This window comes from Giraffa tippelskirchi, chromosome 11 (assembly GCF_054371585.1).
Source record: "Giraffa tippelskirchi isolate mGirTip1 chromosome 11, T2T-mGirTip1v1.2.pri, whole genome shotgun sequence".
In the NCBI taxonomy this organism is placed as follows: domain Eukaryota; kingdom Metazoa; phylum Chordata; class Mammalia; order Artiodactyla; family Giraffidae; genus Giraffa; species Giraffa tippelskirchi.
In genome coordinates, this window is record NC_137285.1 from 149,550,557 (window position 1) to 149,576,254 (window position 25,698).

The following is a 25,698-nucleotide window of genomic DNA, read 5'->3' on the forward strand; positions in this document are numbered from 1 at the left end:
ACCCAGGTCTCCCACACTTCAGACGGATTCTTTACCAGCTGAGCCACAAGGGAAGCCCAATTATTTTATGAGGTCTCAAAAAAATTAAAAGGCATATTTTTTTAAATTGACTGAAACTTTGAAATAAAGCAAAGTTAGTCTCTGCCAAAGCAATTAGAAATTCTGTGCTTATATATAATGAAAAGATCTTTGGTTAAAATAGCATGGATTTTAAAGACCTCTGATGATTTAATATATAACTGTTGCTTTATAATAACAAGAGGATAAGCAGCAGCATTTCAGGATAAATTTGTATTAGCTCTTCTTGCCATGATGGTCACCCAGGTGGGTTTTCAAAAATTTCTTCTTTACCCATCAAGACGTACCCTGTTTATAATAACATCTCAATTTTTTACATATATATTGAACAGATCATCTCCAAAATAACCTGGAAATTCATCTTAATTTATATTCCTGATATATGTTAGTAGAGCACAGCATGTGTGCCCAATAGTTATGAAATATTACAACTCAAAACTAGCCGCAATTATTTTCCTAATATTCGAATATTCTGTATGTTAGGCACCATCAGTTCAATGGACATGAGTCTGAGCAAATGCCAGGAGATAGTGATGGACAGGGAGGCCTGATATGCTGCAGTCCATGGGGTTGCAAAGAGTCAGACACGACTGAGTGGCTGAAAAACAAGGAAACAATCAGTACTGTGGTTAAGTTCCAACTCAGAGATTTAGTTCTTGGTGACATAATCAAGATGACAACATAGGTCATTGCTGATTTCAGTTCCCCTCACCAGGTGTGATCACTCACCTAGAGCCAGACATCCTGGAATGTGAAGTCAAGTGGGCCTTAGAAAGCATCACTCTGAACAAAGCTAGTGGACATGATGGAATTCCAGTTGAGCTATTTCAAATCCTGAAAGATGATGCTGTGAAAGTGCTGCACTCAATATGCCAGCAAATTTGGAAAACTCAGCAGTGGCCACAGGACTAGAAAAGGTCAGTTTTCATTCCAATCCCAAAGAAAGGCAATGCCAAAAATGGTCCAACTACCGCACAACTGCACTCATCTCACATGCTAGCAAAGTAATGCTTAAAATTCTCCAAGCGAGGCTTCAGCAATACGTGAACCGAGAACTTCCAGTTGATCAAGCTGGTCTTAGAAAAGGCAGAGGAACCAGAGATCAAATTGCCAACATCGACTGGATCATCAAAAAACAAGAGAGTTCCAGGAAAATATCTATTTCTGCTTTATTGACTATGCCAAAGCCTTTGACTGTGTGGATCACTATAAATTGTGAAAATTGTGAAAGAGATGGGAATACCAGACCACTTGACCTGCCTCTTGAGAAACCTGTATGCAGCTCAGGAAGCAACAGTTAGAAATGGACCTGGAACAACAGACTGGTTCCAAATAGGAAAAGGAGTACGTCAAGGCTGTATGTTGTCACCCTGCTTATTTAACTTATATGCAGAACACATCATGAGAAACACTGGACTGGAAGAAGCACCAGGTGAAATCAAGATTGCCGGGAGAAATATCAATAACCCCAGATATGCAGAAGACAACAACCTTATGCCAGAAAATGAAAAATAACTAAAGAACCTCTTGATGAAAGTGAGAGAGGAGAGTGAAAAAGTTGGCTTAAAGCTCAACATTCAGAAAACTAAGATCATGCCATCCGGTCCCATCACTTCATGGCAAATAGATGGGGAAACAGTGTCTGACTTTATTTTTCTGGGCTCCAAAGTCACTGCAGATGGTGACAGCAGCCATGAAATTAAAAGACGCTTACCTTGGAAGGAAAGATATAACCAACCTAGATAGCATATTAAAAAGCAGAGACATGAGGCGGGGCTAAGATGGTGGAGGAATAGGACGGGGAGACCACTCTCTCTTCCACAAATTTATCGAAAGAACATCTGAACGCTGACCAAACTTCACAAAACTACTTCTGAACGCTGGCAGAGGACATCAGACATCCACAAAGACAGCGCATTATCTTCAAGAGAGGTAGGAGAAATTATAAAAGATAAAAAGAGAGACAAAAGAGTTAGGGACGGAGACCCGTCCCGGGGAGGGAGTCGTAAAAGAGGAGAAATTTCCAAGCACCAGGAAACCCTCTCACCGGCGGGTTTGGGGGAAGATTTCTTATCTCGGAGGGCAACATAACTGGGAGAAAAAATAAATAAAACCCACAGATTACGTGCCTAAAGCAACTCCCAGCAAAGAACCCCAGACGCTCGCATCCGCCACCAGCAAGTGGGGGCTGAACGGAGAGGAGCGGGCGGCACTGCTTAGGGTAAGGACCGGGCCCGAGTGCCCTGAGGGCAATCTGAGGGAGCTAACGTGAGATAGTAACCTAAACTGTGGGACAGCCAGAGAGAGAGAACTATCCCGCAAAAAGCCCAACTCTAAGGCACTGCCGGCCCGCTCACAGAACAAAGGACTGAGCGATACCAGAGGAGAGCTAGCCGGCTGCGGACCGCCCCATCCCCCGCTGGACACAGCGGGCAGGCGGGGCCCGCCAGAGCCGGAAAGGGGCAAACTCGGCCCCAGAGAGGGCACCCCCTACCAAACTGCAAACAGGCTCCCAGTTTCTAAGCAAAGACTGCCTGAGATCCCGCAGGGTCGACAGCCACCGGGAGGGTCGCAGCTAGAGACCAGCTCCCCAGAACCGACACAAAGCACACCGGAGCCGGGTGCGCCCGTAAACCGAGGCGGGGACCAGGGAGGTGATAAGCCGCACCGCCCCAACAGGGGAGAGCGCGCTCGCCAAACTCCTGGCCGCCTGAGCAGCTCCGACGGGGAACGGCACAAGCCGTGGGCGCCTTTGTGGAGTAACCGGGAGCCTGAACCTGAGCGGCTTAGACCTGGGAAGTGCACGCATCTCAGGGCCCACTCCCTGGCCCACTCCCCGGCCGAGTAACCTGAAGCCTGAGCAGGGTAGACGGGGAAAGCACACACGCCGTGAGCGGGGGCGAACCCAGTGCGGCCGAGACACTGCGAGCTTACCACACACACGCCAAGTTTGCAGTGTTCCTCCCTCCCCACAGCACGACTGAACAAGCGAACCTAAAGAGACCACCTCCACCCCTTTGTTGCAGGGCGGAAATTAGATACTGAAGAGACCTCCAAACAGAAGCCAAATAAACAGAGGGAAGCGCCTTGGAAGTGACAGGCCAACAGATTAAAATCCCTGTAGTTAATACCGACTGCATTGAAAGGGGCCTATAGATCTTGAAAAGTATAAGCAGGATCAAGGATCTATCTGAAACTGAGCAGACCCCACACTGCTCACAACAGCTCCAGAGAAAGTCCAGGATATATATTTTTTTTTTTACTATTTTTTTTTTAATTTAAAAAAAAAAAGTTTTTTTTTCTCTTCTTTCCTTTTTCTTCAAGTCCTCTATTACACCTTTAACTTTCATTTTCATAACCCACTATTAACTCGAAAAAAAACAACCCTATTTTTAAAGCAAACTGCATACATATATCTTATACCTTTTGTGTTTTCTTTTGTTACTGTTTTTTTCCTGTTTTACTTTTTTTACTGTTTCTTTTTTTACTGTTTTACTGTTTTACTGTTTTTTTTTTCTTTTTACACTGTTTCCTTTTTTTTTCTTTTTTTTATATTGTAAGTTTTATAAGAGTCTAACCTCTACTCTAGATTTTTAATCTTTGTTTTACATAATTGATATCAATTTTGTACATTTAAGAACCCAATCTTTAGGACCCATTTTTACTCAGGAGTGTGATCACTGGCCTGATTACTCTCTCCCCCTATTGATGCTCTTTCTTCTCCCCCAGGGAACCTCTATCTCCCACCCTCCTCCTTCTCTTCTCAACCCAATTCTGTGAATCTCTGAGGGTGTTCTGGGTACCGGAGAACACTTCAGGAACAGAATACTGCCCAGATCTCTCTCTCCCCTCTTGATTCCTCCCTTTCTACTCATGCTCACCTCTATTACCTTCCTCCCCCCTCTCTATGTATCTCTGTGAACCACTCTGAGGGTTCCAAACTGTGGAAAGCACAGAGGGAAGTGCTTACTGGCTAGATTGCTCTCTCCACATTTGAATTCCCCTCTTCCCCTCCTGGTCACCCCAAACCCCCCCCCACCTCATCTCTCCATGTAACCCAGTGAACCTTTCTGGGTATCCCTCACTGTGGAGAATCTTTTCACCATTAACCTAAAAGTTTTATTACTGATGCTGTATGGATGGAGAAGTCTTGAGGCTACTGCAAGAATAAGACTGAAAGCCAGGGGAAACATTAATTAATAAGAGACCATCCAGTAGCCTCCACATATACACTGAAACCAAGCTCCACCCAAGAGCCAATAAGTTCCAGAGCAAGACATACCACGCAAATTCTCCAGCAACGCAGGAACATAGCCCTGAGCATCAATATACAGGCTGCCCAGAGGCACACCAAATCCATAGACATCTCAAAACTCAATACTGGTCACTCCATTGCACTCTAGAGAGCAGAAATCCAGCTCCACCCACCAGAACACCGACACAAGCTCCCCCAACCAGGAAGCCTTGACAAACCACCTGTCCAACCCCACCCACAGTGAGGAACCTCCACAATAAAGAGGAACTTCAAACTACCAGAATACAGAAAGGCCACGCCTAACACAGCAATCTAAACAAGATGAAAAGGCAGAGAAATACTCAGCAAGTAAAGGAAAATGAGAAATGCCCACCAAACCAAACCAAAGAGGAGGAGATAGGGAATCTATCTGAAAAAGAATTTAGAATAATGATAATAAAAATGATCCAAAATCTTGAAAGCAAAATGGAGTTACAGATAAATAGCCTGGAGACAAGGATTGAGAAGATGCAAGAAATGTTTATCAAGGACCTAGAAGAAATAAAAAGGAGTCAATATAGAATGAATAATGAAATAAAAGAGATAAAAGACACTCTGGAGGGAACCAACAGTAGAATAACGGAGGCAGAAGATAGGATAAGTGAGGTAGAAGATAGAATGATGGAAATAAACGAAGCAGAGAGGAAAAAAGAAAAAAGAATCAAAAGAAATGAGGAAAACCTCAGAGACCTCTGGGACAATATGAAACGCCCCAACATTCGAATCATAGGAGTCCCAGAAGAAGAAGATAAAAGGAAAGGCCATGAAAAAATACTCGAGGAGATAATAGTTGAAAATTTCCCTAAAATGAGGAAGGAAATAGTCACAGAAGTCCAAGAAACCCAGAGAGTACCAAACAGGATAAACCCAAGGCCAAACACCCCAAGACACATATTAATCAAATTAACAAAGATCAAACACAAAGAACAAATATTAAAAGCAGCAAGGGAAAAACAACAAATAACACACAAGGGGATCCCCATAAGGATAACAGCTGATCTTTCAATAGAAACCCTTCAGGCTAGAAGGGAATGGCAGGACATACTTAAAGTAATGAAAGAGAATAATCTACAACCCAGATTACTGTACCCAGCAAGGATCTCATTCAGATATGAAGGAGAATTCAAAAGCTTTACAGACAAGCAAGAGCTGAGGGAATTCAGCACCACCAAACCAGCTCTCCAACAAATGCTAAAGGATCTTCTCTAAACAGGAAACACAGAAAGGATGTTTCAACACGAACTCAAAACAACAAAGTAAATGGCAATGGGATCATACTTATCAATAATTACCTTAAATGTAAATGGGTTGAATGCCCCAACCAAAAGACATAGGCTGGCTGAATGGATACAAAAACAAGACCCCTATATATGCTGTCTACAAGAGACCCACCTCAAAACTAGGGACACACACAGGCTGAAAGTGAAGGGATGGAAAAACATATTTCATGCAAACGGAGACCAAAAGAAAGCAGGAGTCACAATACTCATTTCAGATAAAATAGACTTTAAAATAAAGGCTGTGAAAAGGGACAAAGAAGGACACTACATAAAGATCAAAGGATCAATCCAAGAAGAAGACGTAACAATCATAAATATATATGCACCCAACATAGGAGCACCACAATATATAAGGCAAATACTAACAAGTATGAAAGGGGAAATTAACAGTAACACAATAATAGTGGGAGACTTTAATACTCCACTCACACATATGGATAGATCAACTAAACAGAAAATTAACAAGGAAACACAAACTTTAAATGATACAATAGACAAATTAGATTTAATTGATATTTACAGGACTTTCCACCCCCAAACAATCAATTTTACCTTTTTCTCAAGTACACACGGAACTTTCTCCAGGATAGATCACATCCTGGGCCATAAATCTAGCCTTGGTAAATTCAAAAAAATTGAAATTATCCCAGCCATCTTCTCTGACCACAATGCAGTAAGATTAGACCTCAATTACAGGAGAAAAACTATTAAAAATTCCAACATATGGAGGCTAAACAACACGCTTCTGAATAACCAACAAATCACAGAATAAATCGAAAAAGAAATCAAATTATGCATAGAAACGAATGAAAATGAAAACACAACAACCCAAAACCTATGGGACACTGTAAAAGCAATGCTAAGGGGAAGGTTCATAGCAATACAGGCATACCTCAAGAAACAAGAAAAAAATCAAATAAATCAACTAACTCTACACCTAAAGCAACTAGAGAAGGAAGAAATGAAGAACCCCAGGGTCAGTAGAAGGAAAGAAATCTTAAAAATTAAGGCAGAAATAAATGCAAAAGAAACAAAAGAGACCATAGCAAAAATCAACAAAACTAAAAGCTGGTTTTTCGAGAAGATAAACAAAATTGACAAGCCATTAGCCAGACTCATCAAGAAACAAAGGGAGAAGAATCAGATCAACAAAATTAGAAATGAAAATGGAGAGATCACAACAGACTCCACAGAAATACAAAGGATCATAAGAGACTACTACCAACAGCTATACGCCAATAAAATGGACAACTTGGAAGAAATGGACAAATTCTTAGAAAAGTATAACTTTCCAAAACTGAACCAGGAAGAAATAGAAGATCTTAACAGACTCATCACAAGCACGGAAATCGAAACTGTAATCAGAAATCTTCCAATAAACAAAAGCCCAGGACCAGACGGCTTCACAGCGGAATTCTACCAAAAATTTAGAGAAGAGCTAACACCTATCCTACTCAAACTCTTCCAGAAAATTGCAGAAGATGGTAAACTTCCAAACTCATTTTATGAGGCCACCATCACCCTAATTCCAAAACCAGACAAAGATGTCACAAAAAAAGAAAACTACAGGCCAATATCACTGATGAACATAGATGCAAAAATCCTTAATAAAATTCTAGCAAACAGAATCCAACATCATATTAAAAAGATCATACATCATGACCAAGTGGGCTTTATCCCAGGAATGCAAGGTTTTTTTAACATCCGCAAATCAATCAATGTAATACACCACATTAACAAATTGAAAGATAAAAACCATATGGTTATCTCAATAGATGCAGAAAAAGCCTTTGACAAAATTCAGCATCCATTTATGATAAAAACCCTCCAGAAAGCAGGAATAGAAGGAACATACCTCAACATAATAAAAGCTATATATGACAAACCCACAGCAAACATTATCCTCAATGGTGAAAAATTGAAAGCATTTCCCCTAAAGTCAGGAACAAGGCAAGGATGCCCACTTTCACCACTACTATTCAACATAGTTTGGAAGTTTTGGCCACAGCAATCAGAACAGAAAAAGAAATAAAAGGAATATAGATAGGAAAAGAAGAAGTAAAACTCGCACTGTTTGCAGATGACATGATCCTCTACATAGAAAACCCTAAAGACTCTACTAGAAAAGTACTAGAGTTAATCAATGAATATAGTAAAGTTGCAGGATATAAAATTAACACACAGAAATCCCTAGCATTCCTATACTCCAATAATGAGAAAACAGAAAGAGAAATTAAGGAAACAATACCATCACCATTGCAACAAAAAGAATAAAATACTTAGGAATATATCTACCTAAAGAAACAAAAGACTTATATATAGAAAACTATAAAACACTGATGAAAGAAATCAAAGAGGACACAAACAGATGGAGAAATATACCATGTTCATGGATTGGAAGAATTAATATAGTGAAAATGAGTATACTACCCAAAGCAATCTATCGATTCAATGCAATCCCTATCAAGCTACCAATGGTATTTTTCACAGAACTAGAACAAATCATCTCACAATTTGTATGGAAATATAAGAAACCTCGAATAGCCAAAGCAATCTTGAGGAAGAAGAATGGAACTGGAGGAATCAACCTGCCTGACTTCAGGCTCTACTACAAAGCCACAGTCATCAAGACAGTATGGTACTGGCACAAAGATAGAAATATAGATCAATGGAACAAAATAGAAAGCCCAGAGATAAACCCACGCACATATGGACACCTTATCTTCGACAAAGGAGGCAAGAATATACAATGGAGAAAAGACAATCTCTTTAACAAGTCGTGCTGGGAAAACTGGTCAACCACTTGTAAAAGAATGAAACTAGAACACTTCCTAACACCGTACACAAAAATAAACTCAAAATGGATTAAAGATCTAAACGTAAGACCAGAAACTATAAAACTCCTAGAGGAAAACATAGGCAAAACACTCTCCGACATAAATCACAGCAGGATCCTCCATGACCCACCTCCCAGAATATTGGAAATAAAAGCAAAAATAAACAAATGGGACCTAATTAAAATTAAAAGCTTTTGCACAACGAAGAAAACTATAAGCAAGGTGAAAAGACAGCCTTCAGAATGGGAGAAAATAATAGCAAATGAAGCAACAGACAAACAATTAATCTCAAAAATATACAAGCAACTTCTGCAGCTGAATTCCCGAAAAATAAACGACCCAATCAAAAAATGGGCCAAAGAACTAAACAGACATTTCTCCAAAGAAGACATACAGATGGCTAACAAACACATGAAAAGATGCTCAACATCACTCATTATTAGAGAAATGCAAATCAAAACCACAATGAGGTATCATTTCACACCAGTCAGAATGGCTGCTATCCAAAAGTCTACAAGCAATAAATGCTGGCGAGGGTGTGGAGAAAAGGGAGCCCTCTTACACTGTTGGTGGGAATGCAAACTAGTACAGCCACTATGGAGAACAGTGTGGAGATTCCTTAAAAAACTGGGAATAGAACTGCCATATGACCCAGCAATCCCACTGCTGGGCATACACACTGAGGAAACCAGAATTGAAAGAGACACGTGTACCCCAATGTTCATCGCAGCACTGTTCACAATAGCCAGGACATGGAAGCAACCTAGATGTCCATCAGCAGACGAATGGATAAGGAAGCTGTGGTACATATACACAATGGAATATTACTCAGCCATTAAAAAAATACATTTGAATCGGTTCTACTGAGATGGATGAAACTGGATCCCATTATACAGAGTGAAGTAAGCCAGAAAGAAAAACACCAATACAGTATACTAATGCATATATATGGAATTTGAAAGATGGTAACGATAACCCTATATGCGAGACAGAATAAGAGACACAGATGCATAGAACAATCTTATGGACTCTGAGGGAGAAGGTGAGGGTGGGACGTTCTGGGAGAGTAGCTTTGAAACATGTATATTGTCATATGTGAAATACAACACCATTCCATGTTCGATGCATGAGACAAATGCTCAGGACCGGGGCAATGGGATGACCCAGAGGGATGGGATAGGGAGGGAGGTGGGTGAGGGGTCCAGGAAGGGGAACACATGTAAACCCATGGCTGATTCATGTCAATGTATGGCAAAAACTATTACAATATTGTAAAGTAATTAGCCCCCAACTAAAATAAGTAAATTTATTTAAAAAAATAAAAAATAAAAATAAATAAAAATAAATGGTCCATGTAAATAAATAAACAAATAAAATAAAAAGCAGAGACATTACTTTGCCAACAAAGGTCCATCTAGTCAAGGCTATGGTTTTTCCAGTGGTCACGTATGGATGTGAGAGTTGGGCTATAAAGAGAGCTGAGCACCGAAGAATTGATGCTTTTGAACTGTGGTGTTGGAGAAGACTCTTGAGAGTCCCTTGGACTGCAAGGAGATCCAACCAGTCCATACTAAAGGAGATCAGCCTTGGGTGTTCATTGGAAGGACTGATGTTGAAGCTGAAACTCCAATACTTTGGCCACCTGATGTGAAGAGCTGACTCATTGGAAAAGACCCTGATGCTGGGAGAGATTGAAGGCAGGAGGAGAAGGGGACGACAGAGGATGAGATGGTTGGATGGCACCACCGACTTGACGGACATGGGTTTGGGTGGACTCAGGGAGTTGGTGATGGACAGGGAGGCCTGGAGTGCTGCAGTTCATAGGGTTGCAAAGAGACAGACACGACTGAGCGACTGAACTGAACTGAACACCGGAAAAAAGAAAAGTGAAAGTCACTCAGCCATGTCTAACTCTCTGTGACCCCCTGGACTGTAGCTTGCCAGGCTCCTCTGTCCGTGGAATTCTCCAAGCCAGAATACTGGAGTGGATAGCCGATCCCTTCTCTAGAGGAACTTCCTGTCTCAGGAATCGAACCAGGATCTCCTGCCTTGCAGGTGGATTCTTTCCCAGCTGAGCTAGGAGGGAAACCCCACCGGAAAAATACCTAGCAGTTATTCGTAGGCACGGTACCAATGAAAAAATCCTGAAGGACAGGGATGAGGCTGAAGCATCCCGTGAACAGAGATGGAGGAAGACCACACTAGAAGGGTAGAGGAGCAGATACATTTCATTGCGTTGCCCCTCCCTTAGCTACACCAAGAGGACCCTTCTAGGGCTATGGTTTCTTTATGGAAAAGAGAGAGAGCCCAGTGTGGACATCCAGCTCCCCTGGCATTATGGGTCACTTCTTAGGAAGACCCACTCTGGTCTCATTTCCTGGAAACCACGCGGCAGTCTGTGGGGTTTGGCCACTGAGAATCACACTGCAACAGAGAAGGGAGACAGGACTTGGAACAGTCGGGGCTTGGATCTTGGCAGACTGAGTTCCAGCAGTTCTGCCTGATTTGGGACCCCGAAACATGAGCCTTGCCATCTTGGGACTCTCTTCTCCTGCACCTATGATTCATCACCCCATCTACTACTGAGGTTATTCAAGCATGGCCAGAACACTCAGCAAACCCCATCACCCAGGAGCACATGAGGAGTGTCCAGACAGGAGTTCTGCCCATTTGCATGGCAGTTCTGCCTAATTTGTTTCCCAAACAAGGAGCCTTGCCAGTCTTGGGTCTGTTCTGTGGTGGTGTCCAGGCCAGAAGGATGATGTACAGCCCTAACCACTGCTGAATACAAGCTTCAGCCCCACCGTCCAGGAGAACTAACCAACGCACATGGAAAACTGCGTGGGCCATCCTACAGCCCTGCCTGCAGTAGTGTGTGAGCAGAGAGCCCGGCCTCTCTGCCTCTCTGCAGAGCAAAGCCGTGCCCCATGTGACCAAGGAGCCCGCGGCACAGTTCTTCTGACTTGGGTCCCCCGTGGGTGGGTCATGACAGCCTTGGAGCCCACTCTGCAGCCCTGTCCAGGCCATGAAGTTAATCCCCAGCCCTGCCTCCTGCTGGATAGAGTACTCAGTCCTGCTCAGCTCAGAAGCCTCCTGCAATGTGGGAGACCTGGGTTCGATCCCTGGGTTGGGGAGGTCCCCAGGAGAAGGGAACAGCTACCCACTCCAGTATTCTGTCCTGGAGAATTCCATGGACTACAGTCCATGGGGTCGCAAAGAGTCAGACATGACTGAGTGACTTTCACTAAAGGAATAAAGATCTATAAATCTTCATTGGATTTATAGATAAAGAACTCAACATAATTCTCTTTTAAAAGTTTGGTGAAATATAAAACCCATAAACAGACAACCGGATGAAATTAAGAAAACAATGCATCAGCAAAATGAAGAAAATGAGTTCAACAAAGAAAGAGAAACCATTAAAAAAACACAAACAGAAATCCTAGAGCTGAAGAAATCAATAGAGACTTTTAACAGCACGTTCTATAAAGCAGGCGGGAAAACAATGGAAAAGAATTAAGAAAGCCTAAGAGATTTGTTATGGGACAACATCACCATCAAGACAAAAGACATGTGCATGAGCTAACCTCTCTCCCCCTGTCTCTCTCTCACTCTCTCGCACACTGCACGTGAACTAAATACAAATGCCAAAAGTAATGAATGGTATGCTTTTGATGTTCTTCTTTGCTTGTATATTGTTTTTCAATTTCCTGGAACTCCTGTATGTATAATAAGAACAAGTTACTAAGATATACGCATCTTTTATCCTTCATAGCAAAGGGAGACAGAGAGACAGGGAGAGGGAAAATGACAGAGAGAATGAGAGAGAAAGTCAGCGATAACAGACAAATTTTCCTGACTTTTACTTACTGGCTGTGCAACCCTTAGCTAGTTATGAACCTCCCAGTTGGGTCCCTCGTCTATAAATGGGGCTAATAATCCTTCCACCTCACTGGGTTGTTGCAGGGACTGGATGACATAAAGGGCTGCAATCAGTAAGGGGTGAATAAATATCAGCGGGTGTCATTTCCATGATCATTCCTCACCATGAAGGAAAAACTAAGGCGGAACTAATCCTGAAGAGTCAAGGAGTTCTTCATAAAATTACTTCCTGAATTAAATGGTTTCTAAACCTAGACTCTAGAACACTGTGAATAAGTGATTGCATTTATTTCTATATTGTAGTATTTCCCACTCGGTGAAACTGTAAGCTCCGCTTTCTGCTTTTTATGTTCCACCAACACCAAGTAGAGTGGAACTTGTGATATTCACTACAGACAGCATGTAGACTAGTGGAGAGGCTTTACTATGAGCATCTTATATACTAATATTTGTATTACTCAAGAAATATATGCTGGATACTTTAAGAAGTAATTCTTTTACCCATTTTTGGATATGAAAGTAAAAATACACTTGTTTCATTTCAATTTATAGTTTTATGAACTTTAAAATCATTCTGTTTACTCTTATAATAGAGTACTGCCAACATATTTCTCAGTTATTTTGTCCAAGATGTGTAGGATTCCATGAAAATATTTTGAAAATATAAACTCTCACCCACATTCCCAGTATGTCAACATAAATAATCAGTTCAGCGAAAGTAAGTCGAGCTTTTGACCAATCACTTGCAGTAAAATCTTTCATCTCCCAATGCATTCTAGAAACAGCCTCAGCCTTAACTAAAGTTATCTATGTAACCCATCACTGCCAGAAGAGAATGAAGAGCTGTGGGCTGTTTCACTTATCCCTGGTAAAATTTATCCTAAAAATTTATGTTGTTAAAATTTGGTAAAATGCAGGAAAAGCAAATATATTGTGAATATACTCACTCTCTTCTAATGAATCTTCTGTGTGTGTTCACCAGCTTTCAAGATGGTTTGTACCAGAAAAGGTGACTGATGTAGATATTGGTTGGAGATTTTCACTAGGGAGCTATAGCTTATTAAAACTTTTTCCAAATCTTATCTGCTAAGGACATGGTCATTTGCGGATTGTGCAGAGTACAAAATCAGGTTAAGAAAGACAAGAATGTTGCTGGATAAAGAAAGACAATGTAAGAAAGAAAAGACTAAAAGTGACTTTAACCAACAGGGCCTGTACTTGCAGTGGGGAATCTCCGATGTCTGTTTCATCCAAGCTCTGGTCTCCAGACCCCAAAATTGTTCAAAATACTAGTGGACAGATCCTTAAAGTATTTCAAAAGGCCAGGGGAATGGTACTTGAGTACTTTTTCATATCATCATGGCATGACCAGCTGGACTTTGGTTACACAGAAATAATGAATTGAACCTGCATATTGAAGTGGAATTCAAATTCATTATTATTTTTTACAACCATTCTCAGCAAGCATAAATTTAAAGGGCCCTTGGGATGGATAAAGTTGGGAAACACAGGTAAGTATTTTTGAGCTTCGGAAATTCCCCTGAAATTCGGTAAATTATTAGTTAACTTCAGCACTTGATCAGCACTAGTTACATTCAGTTAACTTGTACAACGTGTTGGGCTTCACAGACATCATTTCATTTGAGTCTCAATGGTCTTATGACCCCTATTTTATCAGTGAAAAAGTGAAGGTAACAGAGTTCAAAACGATATCCTTGGGAAATTACACAACTAGATCTCAACACTCGTCTCCCGCTATAGAGTGAGATCTGAAATTTTAAGTCAGAGATTATCCTTGTCACAGAAAGTCAGAGAATCTGGGTAAGGAGAAAGGGAACCTGAGGATGAGCTTAGGAGGAGGGTGTGGACCTGCGGGAGGGGGAAGAGCTGAGGAAAGACACAGGGCTACAAACCTTTTTCTCTGAAGGTCCTACTAGAAGAATCGCATAGCTATAGAGACAGCACAAAATCCACTCTTCGCTATAAATCTTGCCTTCTCACCTTGACTCAGATCCCCCAGAAAGACAGAGTTCTTGCCAAAGTTTGAAATCATCTATTTCTCTCTCCCCAAAATTTTCAGGTGGGTCCTACTGCAGTCAAAGATGGAACCGCTTGTCCATGAGCTGGCTGTTCACTCACAGCCAGAGAGAATGCCACACGGGGGATACTCTTAAATGTGTTAATAATGGCAGAGGTGAAAGGAACGGGGCAATTAGGGAAAGAAAACTCTCCAGGTGCTTGTTCTCTGGAGTCGTGGTTGTCACGGAGTTTTTGTTCCTGCTAATTTCATGCTCGATTTTACTCTGTCCCTTCTGGATCCAGCCCCCACTTCCCCGTGGTCCAATCATGATCTTATAATTATAACTTTGCTTTTAATGAACTTTGAGTCGTTAGAGATGGAGATCCCTGGACCTAGGGATTATCTAGTTCAATACATTCAATTTCCAGTGAGGACCTGAAGCCTGTGCAGCTAAGGGATTTGCTCAAGATAACTTGGCCATTTGGTAAAAAAAAAAAAAAAAGCATGAAAAAAATAAACATGTCGACTTTCTGTTTACAACCCATTTTATTTTAGATACATGCATACATATGTTTTTTTCAATTGCCTTAACTGAATCAGTCATCATAGCAGCCCTCTGAGGCAGTCAAGATGTCATTTTCTATGCATAAGTGAGGAAATCAAGGCAATAAGGAACACAAACAATTAATAGATGACAGGGCCATGAATTATTGTGGTTACAACCATAAGCATTGGTATCAGCAAATCTGAGTCCATATCATCTCTTCCACATGAGGACTTCATAATCTTCAGCAAATTAACCTCCCTAGGCCTCAGAACTGCCACCTCCGAGTTACCCGGAGCTGACAGCAGGGGCTGTTTCATAGAGCAGCTCTGCATGTGTGTGTATGTGTGCTTAATCCCACCAGATTGTTTTTTAAAAAGATACATTATATAAAGATAAGAAAAGCAATAGAAAAATGAATAAAATCAGAGGTAACTTTTGGAGGGATAGCAAAGTGACAAAGCTTTAGGTAGACTGAGAAAATGAGAGAAATTAACCCTGACCTTGACCCTAAATGAAACTATGAGCCATGCCATGTGGGGCCACCCAAGACTGACGGGTCAGGGTGGAGAGGTCTGACAGAATGTGGTCCACTGAAGAAGGGAATGGCAAACCACTTCAGTATTCTTGCCTTGAGAGCCCCATGAACAGTATGAAAAGGCAAAACGACCGGATACTGAAAGATGAACTCCCCAGGTCGGGAAGTGCCCAATATGCTACCGGAGATCAGTGGAGAAACAGCCCCAGAAAGAATGAAGAGATGGAGCCAAAGCAAAAACAACACCCAGTTATGGATGTGACTTGTGATGGAAGTAAAGTCCAATGCTATAAAGAACAATATTGCATAGTACTGTGGAATGTTAGGTCCATGAGTCGAGGCAAATTGGAAGTGGTCAAACAGGAGATGGGAAGAGTGAATGTCGACATATTAGGAATCAGCGAACTAAAATGGGCTGAAATGGGTGAATTTAACTCAGATGACCATTGTATCTACTACTGTGGGCAAGAATCCCTTAGTAGAAATGGAGTAGCCATCATAGTCAACAAAAGAGTCCAAAATGCAGTACTTGGATGCAATCTCAAAAACGACAGAATGATCTCTGTTCTTTTCCAAGGCAAACCATTCAATATCACGGTAATCCAAGTCTATGCCCTGACCAGTAATGCTGAAAAAGCTGAAGTTGAACAGTTCTATGCAGACCTACAAGACCTTCTAGAACTAACATCCAAAAAAGATGTTCTTTTCATCATAGGGGATTGGAATGCAAAAGTAGGAAGTCAAGAAATACCTGGAGTAATGGGCAAATTTGGCCTTGGAGTACAGAATAAAGCAGGGCAAAGCTAATAGAGTTTTGCCAAGAGAATGCACTGGTCATAGCAACCACCCTCTTCCAACAACACAAGAGACGACTCTACACATGGACATCACCAGATGGTCAATACCGAAATCAGATTGATTATATTCTTTGTAGCCAACAATGGAGAAGCTCTATACAGTCAGCAAAAACAAGACCAGGAGCTGACTGTGGCTCAGATCATGAACTCCTTATTGCCAAATTTAGACTTAAATTGAAGAAAGTCCCAAAAACCACTAAACCATTCAGGTATGACCTAAATCAAATCCCTTACGATTATACAGTGGAAGTGACAAATAGATTCAAGGGATTAGATCTGATAGACAGAGTACCTGACGAACTATGGACGGAGGTTCATGACACTGTATAGGAGGCAGTGATCTAGACCATCCCCAAGAAAAAGAAATGCAAAAAGGAAAAATGGTTTTCTGAGGAGGCCTTACAAATAGCTGAGAATAGAAGATGTGAAAGGCAAAGGAGAAAAGCTAAGATATACCCATTTGAATGCAGAGTTTCAAAGAATAGCAAGGAGAGATAAGAAAGCCTTCCTCAGTGACCAGTGCAAAGAAATAGAGGAAAACAATAGGATGGGAAAGACTGGAGATCTCTTCAAGAAGATTAGAGAAACAAAGGGAACATTTCCGGCAAAGATGGGTACAATAAAGGACAGAAATGGTATGGACCTAACAGAAGCAGAAGATATTAAGAAGAGGTGACAAGAATACACAGAAGAACTATACAAAAAAGATCTTCACGACCCTGATAATCACGATGGTGTGATCACTCACCTAGAGCCAGACATCCTGGAATGTGAAGTCAAGTGGGCCTTAGGAAGCATCACTATGAACAAAGCTAGTGGAGGTGATGGAATTTCAGTTGAGCTGTTTCAAATCCTGAAAGATGATGCTGTGAAAGTGCTGCACTCCATATGCCAGCAAATCTGGAAAACTCAGTAGTGGCCACAGGACTGGAAAAGGTCAGTTTTCACTCCAATCCCAAAGAAAGGCAATGCCAAAGAATGCTCAAACTACCGTACAATTGCACTCCTCACACGCTAGTAAAGTAATGCTTAAAATTCTCCAAGCCATGCTGAAGCTGAAACTCCAATACTTTGGCCACCTGATGCAAAGAACTGACTCATTTGAAAAGACCCTGATATTGGGAAAGATTGAAGGCGGGAGGAGGAGATGACGGAGGATAAGATGGTTGGATGACATCACTGACTCAATGGACATGAGTTTGAGTAAACTCCGGGGGTTGGTGATGGACAGGGAGGCCTGGCATGCTGCAGTCCATGGGGTCGCAAAGAGTCAGACATGACTGAGCGACTGAACTGATACACTTGTCAAAACTCATTGAATTTTAATTTTTATTTATTTTTGAAAAACTTATGTATTTGGCTATTCTGGATCTTTGTTGCTGCACTCGGACTTTTTCGAGTTGCCATGAGTGGGGGCTACTCTCTTACTGTGGGACGTGGGCTTCTTATTGCAAGGAGTAATATGTGCTTTATATCACTTTGTTGAAGTCTGGGAAATCTGGCCAGTCAACAGTCAGTACACATCTTGTTCTTATTTTTAAACAGATCACAAGGATCACAAATTTACATCCTGCTACTGAAGATGAAAATTGGCCACAGTTAAGAACCCTGCCTATCTTAAATCTATTTCCTCTTTTGCACCTTAAAGGTTTCTGGCAAACACCAGCTTTGAAGTAACTCTAACCATTCTACTCCAACCATTATATCACATCATACAACCACAAGTTTCTGGGACATAAAATGTTGAACACAGATAAAAGAAAAGAATTTATACCAGTTTTTCATACTTGTTCTTGGTCTACAATATGAAATATTTTGTAACTTTATTATGTCCGTAAATTCTTACACAATTCTCATCACATCAAACGTGTTCAGATTCTTGAAATAGCAGAAATCCCTTGATAGTACGATCTCACTCTCTATGTCCAACAAGGGGGTGCTCGGTTGCGTCTGACTCTGCAGTCCCATGCACTGTAGCCCACCAGGCTTCTCTGCTCATGTGCTTTTCCCAGGCAAGTACACTGGAGTGGGTTGCCATTTCCTACTCCAAGGGATCTTCCCCACTCAGGGGTCACTCCTGCGTCTCTTGCATCTCCTGCATTGGCAGGCAGATTCTTTATCACTAGCACTACCTGGGAAGCCTGCCATCTAGGGTGAATTTTCCAAATTTTATGATAGAGAGAGAGAGAGATTTGCGTCTTACAATATCAGAAATCTCTATTGACTGTGACATAGATTTTTAATCTCATCCCCATCAGAAATCCCCTTTGTACACTCAAGGCAAGAAATTACATCATGAAACTCATCGTAAATGGCACTGAAGGGAACATATGCTTCATTCCTTTCATCTTTCTGATTCAAGTCACCTCCTCCTTCTGTAGACTCCAGTGGTGGAGCTAGGATATAATCCCAAACTTATTAGGCAGTTGTCCCTGAGAAAGACTTACACAAACATAAGCTATGTCATACTGGTCTTCCCAGGAGGCACAGTCAGGCCAATGAAGCGAAGTGAAGTGAAAGTCACTCAGTTGTGTCTGACTCTTTGTGTCCCAGAATACTGGAGTGGGTAGCCGTTCCCTTCTCCACGGGATCTTCCCAACCCAGGGACTGAACCCAGATCTCCCACATTGCAGGTGGATTCTCTACCGTCTGAGCCACAAGGGAAGCCCAGTCAGGCCAATAGTATACCTTGTTTCTGCCCAAAGGTATGTTCCCTCTCTGCGTACATTCTCATCAGAAACACAGAACAGACATTGGCCACCACCATGGCTGGACTATGCTGTATTAGAATATTTGGGAGACAAGGTTTCTACGCTCCTGAGGCCTCTGTCGGGTATCTCTCCTTCAGGGTCAGAAGCCTGAGATTGAACATGGCTCCATCTCAGAAGCAAAAAGGAAACAACAAGGTACTGAACTCCAGTCTTTCACAAATACTTGTGGATATATTGATAGACGATGAGGCCACTCTACATGTAGGCCGAAAGGAATGAACCCCTAGGATGCAAAAATACTGTGTTTGTGAAGCATGATCCAACAGTTGATCCATTTGGGGATATTATGTGTCAAATTAAGCTTTCTTGGTCCAAAAGCAGTATGAACTTTGTTACACTGCATTCATAAGAATGTTATTGTGTAAGGTGACTCTGCCAGGAGAATCCATCAGAAATCTCAGAATCTGTGGCCTCAGCAATACCTGCTCTTCTTTTGCAACCTTCTCAAGGCGTCTTTGATTTCTTTGTTCCTCAAACTGTATATCAAGGGATTCAACATGGGAATCATCACAGTGTAGAAGACCGACGCAAATCTGTCAAAGCTGGAGGAACCCCCGGAGCTGGAACTCAAATAGACAAACATGCCCGAGGTGTAGAAGAGGGTGACTGCTGTCAGGTGGGAAGCACAGGTGTTGAAAGCCTTGGACCTGCCGCTTGCTGAAGTGATCTTCATGATGGAGATGACAATGTAGACATAGGATATCATGATAACTGAGGCATTTGTTATCCCAAAGATCATGGTTAATAGAACAGTTAAGAGTTGTAAAAAAAAAATGTCATTGCAAGATAGAACTAAGAGCTGGGGCAGGTCACAGAAGAAGTGGTTGATGACATTAGGCCCACAGAAGTGGAGCTGGAGCATGGCACACAAGTGGGCTATAGTAGCAGAGAGGCCAGCCATGTAGGATCCCAGCACCATCCGACCGCAGAGAGCGGGCGACATGATGGACGCATAGAGCAGTGGGTTACAAATGGCGGCATATCGGTCATAAGCCATGGCGGTCATGAGACAAGACTCACTCAGCCCCATGGTTGAAAATACGAAATTCTGAATAACACAACCCACATAGGTGATCATTTTCTGTTCCTGGAAGAAGTCGTAGAGCATCTTGGGGGCTGTGGAGGTCACGTAGCAGATATCCATGAAGGACAGGTTACTGAGAAAGAAGTACATGGGGGTGTGGAGGTGGGAGTCCATTCCTATTAAGATGAGGAGGGACAGGTTCCAAGTCAGGGTCAAAATGTATATCACCAGGAAAACAGCAAAGAGCACGTCTATGATTCTGGGAAAATCTGAGAATCCCAAGAGGATAAAATAAGTGATCTCTGTAATATTTTCTCTCCTAATCATTGCTTTGATGCTCCTAAAATTAGAAGAGAGATGAGAGGATGCATTGCTGATTCAGGTGACGTGGTAGCATCACAAATCTCATATTTCCCCCCCATTGAGCCCTGGAAAAAGGGAAATGCTTTACTGTCCTGGGGAAAGACCTCAGTCTTTCATTTTAACTTGTCAAGAAGTAATGTCTCAACGTTTCAGCTTCCCAATTATTTCATGAGGTATGTCTCATGAAAATTAAAAGACATATTTAAAAAGCTGAAAAGCCACTGCAATATTGTAAAGTAACTAGCCCCCAATTAACATAAATAAATTAATTTTTAAAAATTAAAATTAAAAAACTTTGAAATAAAACAACAGAAATCCTGTGGTTGCTGTATATAAATAAGAGATCGTTGATTAAAACACCGGGTTTTTAGGAGACCTCCGAGAATTCAATGTGTAACTGCCGCTTTATAATAACAAAGCATAAGTGCCTCATTCAGCATAAGTTCAAAACAGCTATCCTCTCCCGGGTGGCCATCTGGGTAGAGTTTTTAACTTTCTTCGTTTACTCACAAGATAACTACTAAAACTTTAAAAAATATATTTAACACAGCAGCTCCTAAATAGCTGGAAAATTACGTCATGACGTATAAATCTGATATTTTGGTGGGACCTAGAAGGTACGCTTATTTTCAAAAATGTGAATGAACTTGGAGAGTATTACACTTAGTGAAATAAGCCAGATAGAGAAAGCCAAATATTACATGATATCACTTACGTGTGGAATCTAAAAAATAAAATGAATGAAAATAATAAAAAGACAGAATAACAGTTACAGAGAACAAGCTGATAGTTACCAGTTGGGAGAGGGAAGAGAGTAGGGCCAAGACAAAGGGATGGAATTAAGGGGTACAAACTACTGTTTATAAAATAAATAAGCTACAGGGATACATTGTACAGTGTATAGAATGTAACCAATATTTTATAATAATTATGAACTGAGTATAACCTTCAAAAATTGTGAATCACCACATTGTACACTTGAAGTTTATATAATATTGTACACCAACTATACCTCAATAAAAAATGGGTCAGTGACAAAATCTGAGAGAAAGCCAGAAAATATCTCAAGACAAATGAAAGTGGCAATACAGCTTTTCAAAATATATGGGATGCACCAAAAGCATTTTTAAGTGGGAACTTCATAGAGATATAGGCCTTCTTTAGGAAAAAGGAAAAACCTAATGTACCACGTAAAAGAATTAGAAATAGAAGAATAAAGCCTAAAGTCAGCAAAAGGAATGAAATAATAAAGATCACATAAGAAATAGTAAAAAAAAAAAAAAAAAAAAGAACTGGTTTTTGGAAAGATAAACAAAATTGATAAAGCTTTAATTTAGCCAGGATCACCAAGAAGAAGACAGAGGACCCAACTAAACAAAATAGCAAATGAAAGGAGAAATACTGCAAATCCCTTATATATAAACTTTCAAGTTGCAAACCTTCAAAGATGCAAACATGCATTTGCATGTCCAGTCAGGTAGGTTAGTTCAAGTATCTGGCGTCCACTGTCACGTGCTTCCATCTTCTGCAAGTGGGCTTTTGTGGGCTTTACTATACAATACTGTACAGAGTACAGTAGTGTAATAGCTTTATTTTAAGTCCACAATGTCTGAAAGCAGGCATAGAGCCAGCAGTAATGTAGCTGGTAGTCTATGGTACTTTTCAAGTTACTATATTGTAAGATTAAAAATGTTTTTTGTGTGTGTGTTTGTCTTTTACATATTATTTGTGTGAAAAGTGTTATAAACTTCTAAAAGTACCATACTACATAGCTGATTATGTTAGTTGGGTACCTAGGCTAATTTTGCTACATTTATAAGCAAATTGGCCTTGCAATGCCCTTTTGGTGTGGAACTCATTCCTACATTTGTTGTTTGGTCATTCAGTCATATCTTGGGGACTAGCTATAAAAACCAATCCCACAGAGATATAAAGAAAATCATAAGTGAATACTGTGAAGTTATACACCAACAAATTGGACAGCCTAGAAGAAACAAAAATTTTGAGAAACATATAACGTGCCAAGACTGAGTCAAAAAGAAATAGACAATTTGAGCAAACTGATTACTAGTAGTGAAATTGAATTTGTAAGAAAACTCCCACCAAAAGTCCCAGACCAGATAGCATCATAGGGGAATTCTATCAAACATATAAAGAAGAAATAATAACAATCTTTCTTAAGCTATTACAAATAACTGAATTGGGGAGAACACTCTGAAATTCATTCTACAAGGTCACTATTACCCTGAAGCCAAAATCAGGCGAAGACACTACAAAAAAAAATACAGGCCAGTACCTTTGATGAACAAGGATGCAAAACTTCTCAACCAATGTTGACAAACTGAATCCAATAATTTATGAAAGAATCAAACACCATGATCAAGTTGGATTTATTACAGGGTCACAAGAATAGCTTAACATACACAAATCAATCAACGTAATACACCATATTAACAAAAGAATGGATAAAAATCACATGATCCTCTCAACAGATGCAGAAAAAGCATTTGACAAAATATAGCACCCATTCATGATTTTAAAAATACTCTTATCAGAGATCAAACTGCCAGCATCCACTGGATCACAGAAAAAGCAAGAGAATTCCAGAAAAACATCTACTTCTGCTTCACTGACTACACTAAAGCCTTTGACTGTGTAAAGCACAACAAACTGTGGAAAATTCTTAGAGATGGGAACACCAGACCACCTTACCTGCTACCTGAGAAACCTGTGTGAAGGTCAAGAAGAAACAGAACTGGACATGGAACATGGACTGGTTCAAAGTTAAAATAGAAGTATGTCAAGGCTGTATATCGTCACCCTGCTTATTTAAGTTGTATGCAGAGTACATCATGCGAAATGCCAGCCTGGATGAAGAACAAGCTGGAATCAAGATTGCCAGGAGAAATAACAATAACCTCAGATAGGCATATGATACCACCCTTATGGTAGAAAGTTAAGAGGGACTGAAGAGCCTCTTGATGAAAGTGAAAGAGGAGAGTGAAAAAGCTGGCATAAAACTCAGCATTCAAAAAACTAAGATCATGGCATCTGGTCCCATCACTTCATGGCAAGTAGATGGGGAAACAATGGAAACAGTGAGAAACCTTATTTTCTTGGGCTCCAAATTCACTGCAGATGGTGACTGCAGCCATGAAATTAAAAGATGCTTACTCCTTGGAAGAAAAGCTATGACAAACCTAGACAGCATATGAAAAAGTAGAGACATTGCTGATAAAGGTGTGTCTAATCAAAGCTATGGTTTTTCTAGTAGTCATGTATGGGTATGAGAGTTGGACCATAAAGAAAATTGAACGCTGAAGAATTGATGCTATGGAACTGTGGTGTTGGAGAAGACTCTTGAGAGTCCCTTGGACTGCAAGGAGATCCAACCAGTCCATCCTAAAGGAAGTCAACCCTGAATATTCATTGGAAGGACTGATGCTGAAGCTGAAGCTCCAATATTTTGGCCACCTGATGTGAAGACCTGACATTAGAAGAGACTCTGACACTGGGAAAGATTGAAGGCAGAAGGAGAAGGGACAACAGAGGATGAGATGGTTGGATGGCATCACTGACTTGATGGACATCAGTTTGAGCAGGCTCCAAGAGATGGTAAAGGACAGGTAAGCCTGGCATGCTGCAGTCCATGGGGTTGGAAAGAGTCCGACACGACTGCGTGACTGAACAGCAACTTATCAAACAGAGTATAGAGGGAATGGGTGTCAACATAATAAAGAACATTTCATTGAAAAGGAAGGAATACTCTCAAAGTCATCCTATGAGCCCACTATCACTCTGATACCAAAACTAGACAAAGACACTACAATCAAGAAAATTACAAGCCAACAGCTCTGATGAATATGGATGCAATACCCTCAACAAAATATTAGCAAACTGAATCCAACAACATATAAAATCGATGATATACTACAATCAAGTTGGAGTCATCCCAGGCTCACAAGGATGGTTCAACATATGCAAATCAGTCAATGCGATACACCATATTTACAAAAGAAAAGACAAAAACCGCACTATCTCAATACATGCAGAAAAAGCATTTGATAAAATTCAACATCATAAACACCATTCAACATGATAAAAACTCTCACCAAAATGGATATAAAGGGAACATATCTCAGCATAATACCACTTATAACAAATCCACAGCCAGTATAACACTTCACAGTGAAAAACTGAAACCCTTTCTGCTAAATTCTGAAATAAGACAAGAATGCCCACTCTCACCAAATCTATTCAATATAGTATTGGAAGTCCTTGCCACAGAAATCAGACAATAAAAAGAAATAAAATGTACCCAAATTGGAAGGGAACAGGTAAAATTGTCATTGTATGCAAATAATTTAAAACTATACAGAAACTCCTAAAGACTCTACATAAAAACTTAATAAAACTAATAAATGAAGAGACACAGATAAATAGAACAGTATTATGGACTCTATGGGAGAGGGCGAGGGCGCGATGATAAGGGAGAATGGCATGGAAGCATGTAAATTATCATATGTGAAACGAATCGCCAGTTCAGGTTCAATGCATGACACAGGGTGCTCGGGGCTGGAGCACCGGGATGACCCGGAGGGATGGGATGGGGAGGGAGGTGGAAGGGGGGTTCTGGAAGGGGAACACATGTACACCCGTGGTGGATCCATGTCAATGTATGGCAAAACCAATACAATATTGTAAAGTTAAAAAATAGAAAATAAACTAAAAAGAAAAAAACTACAAGTGTTCAAAGTGCTGGGGAAAGCACACACAGTTGATACCATTTGCATTTGATTCACTAGGAAAAATGTGCATTAAAATGTATTATAAACATCAAAAAAAACTAATAAATGAATTCAGTAAGGTAGCAGGATACAAGATCATATACAAATATCTTTTACATTTCTTTAAACAAAAAATGAAATATAATAAAGAGAAAGTAAAAAAGAAACAATTCCATTTAAGTCATGTCAAAAAATGATATATCTAACCAAAGATGTGAAAGACATACACACTGAAAACTATAAAAAATTAACAAAAGAGACTGAAAATAATACAAAGAAAATTGAAAATGATATGAAGATGTCCCATGCTATAGAACTGGAAGAATTAATATTGTTAGAATAGCCATTCTACCCAAAGCAATCTACAAATTTAATGTGATCCCTATCAAAATACCTGTGACTTTTTTCACAGAATTAAAACAA

The 25,698-nt window shown here is 40.6% G+C and overlaps 1 protein-coding gene across 1 annotated transcript; it reads right to left on the reverse strand.

The window, feature by feature from the left end:
* Window positions 1-19,513: 19,513 nt before the first annotated feature.
* Window positions 19,514-20,455, reverse strand: LOC145525139 (olfactory receptor 5AN1-like). The gene has a single exon (XM_081537991.1). The coding sequence runs from the start codon at window positions 20,450-20,452 to the stop codon at window positions 19,514-19,516; it is 939 nt and encodes a 312-aa protein (XP_081394117.1). The 5' UTR covers window positions 20,453-20,455.
* Window positions 20,456-25,698: the final 5,243 nt, after the last annotated feature.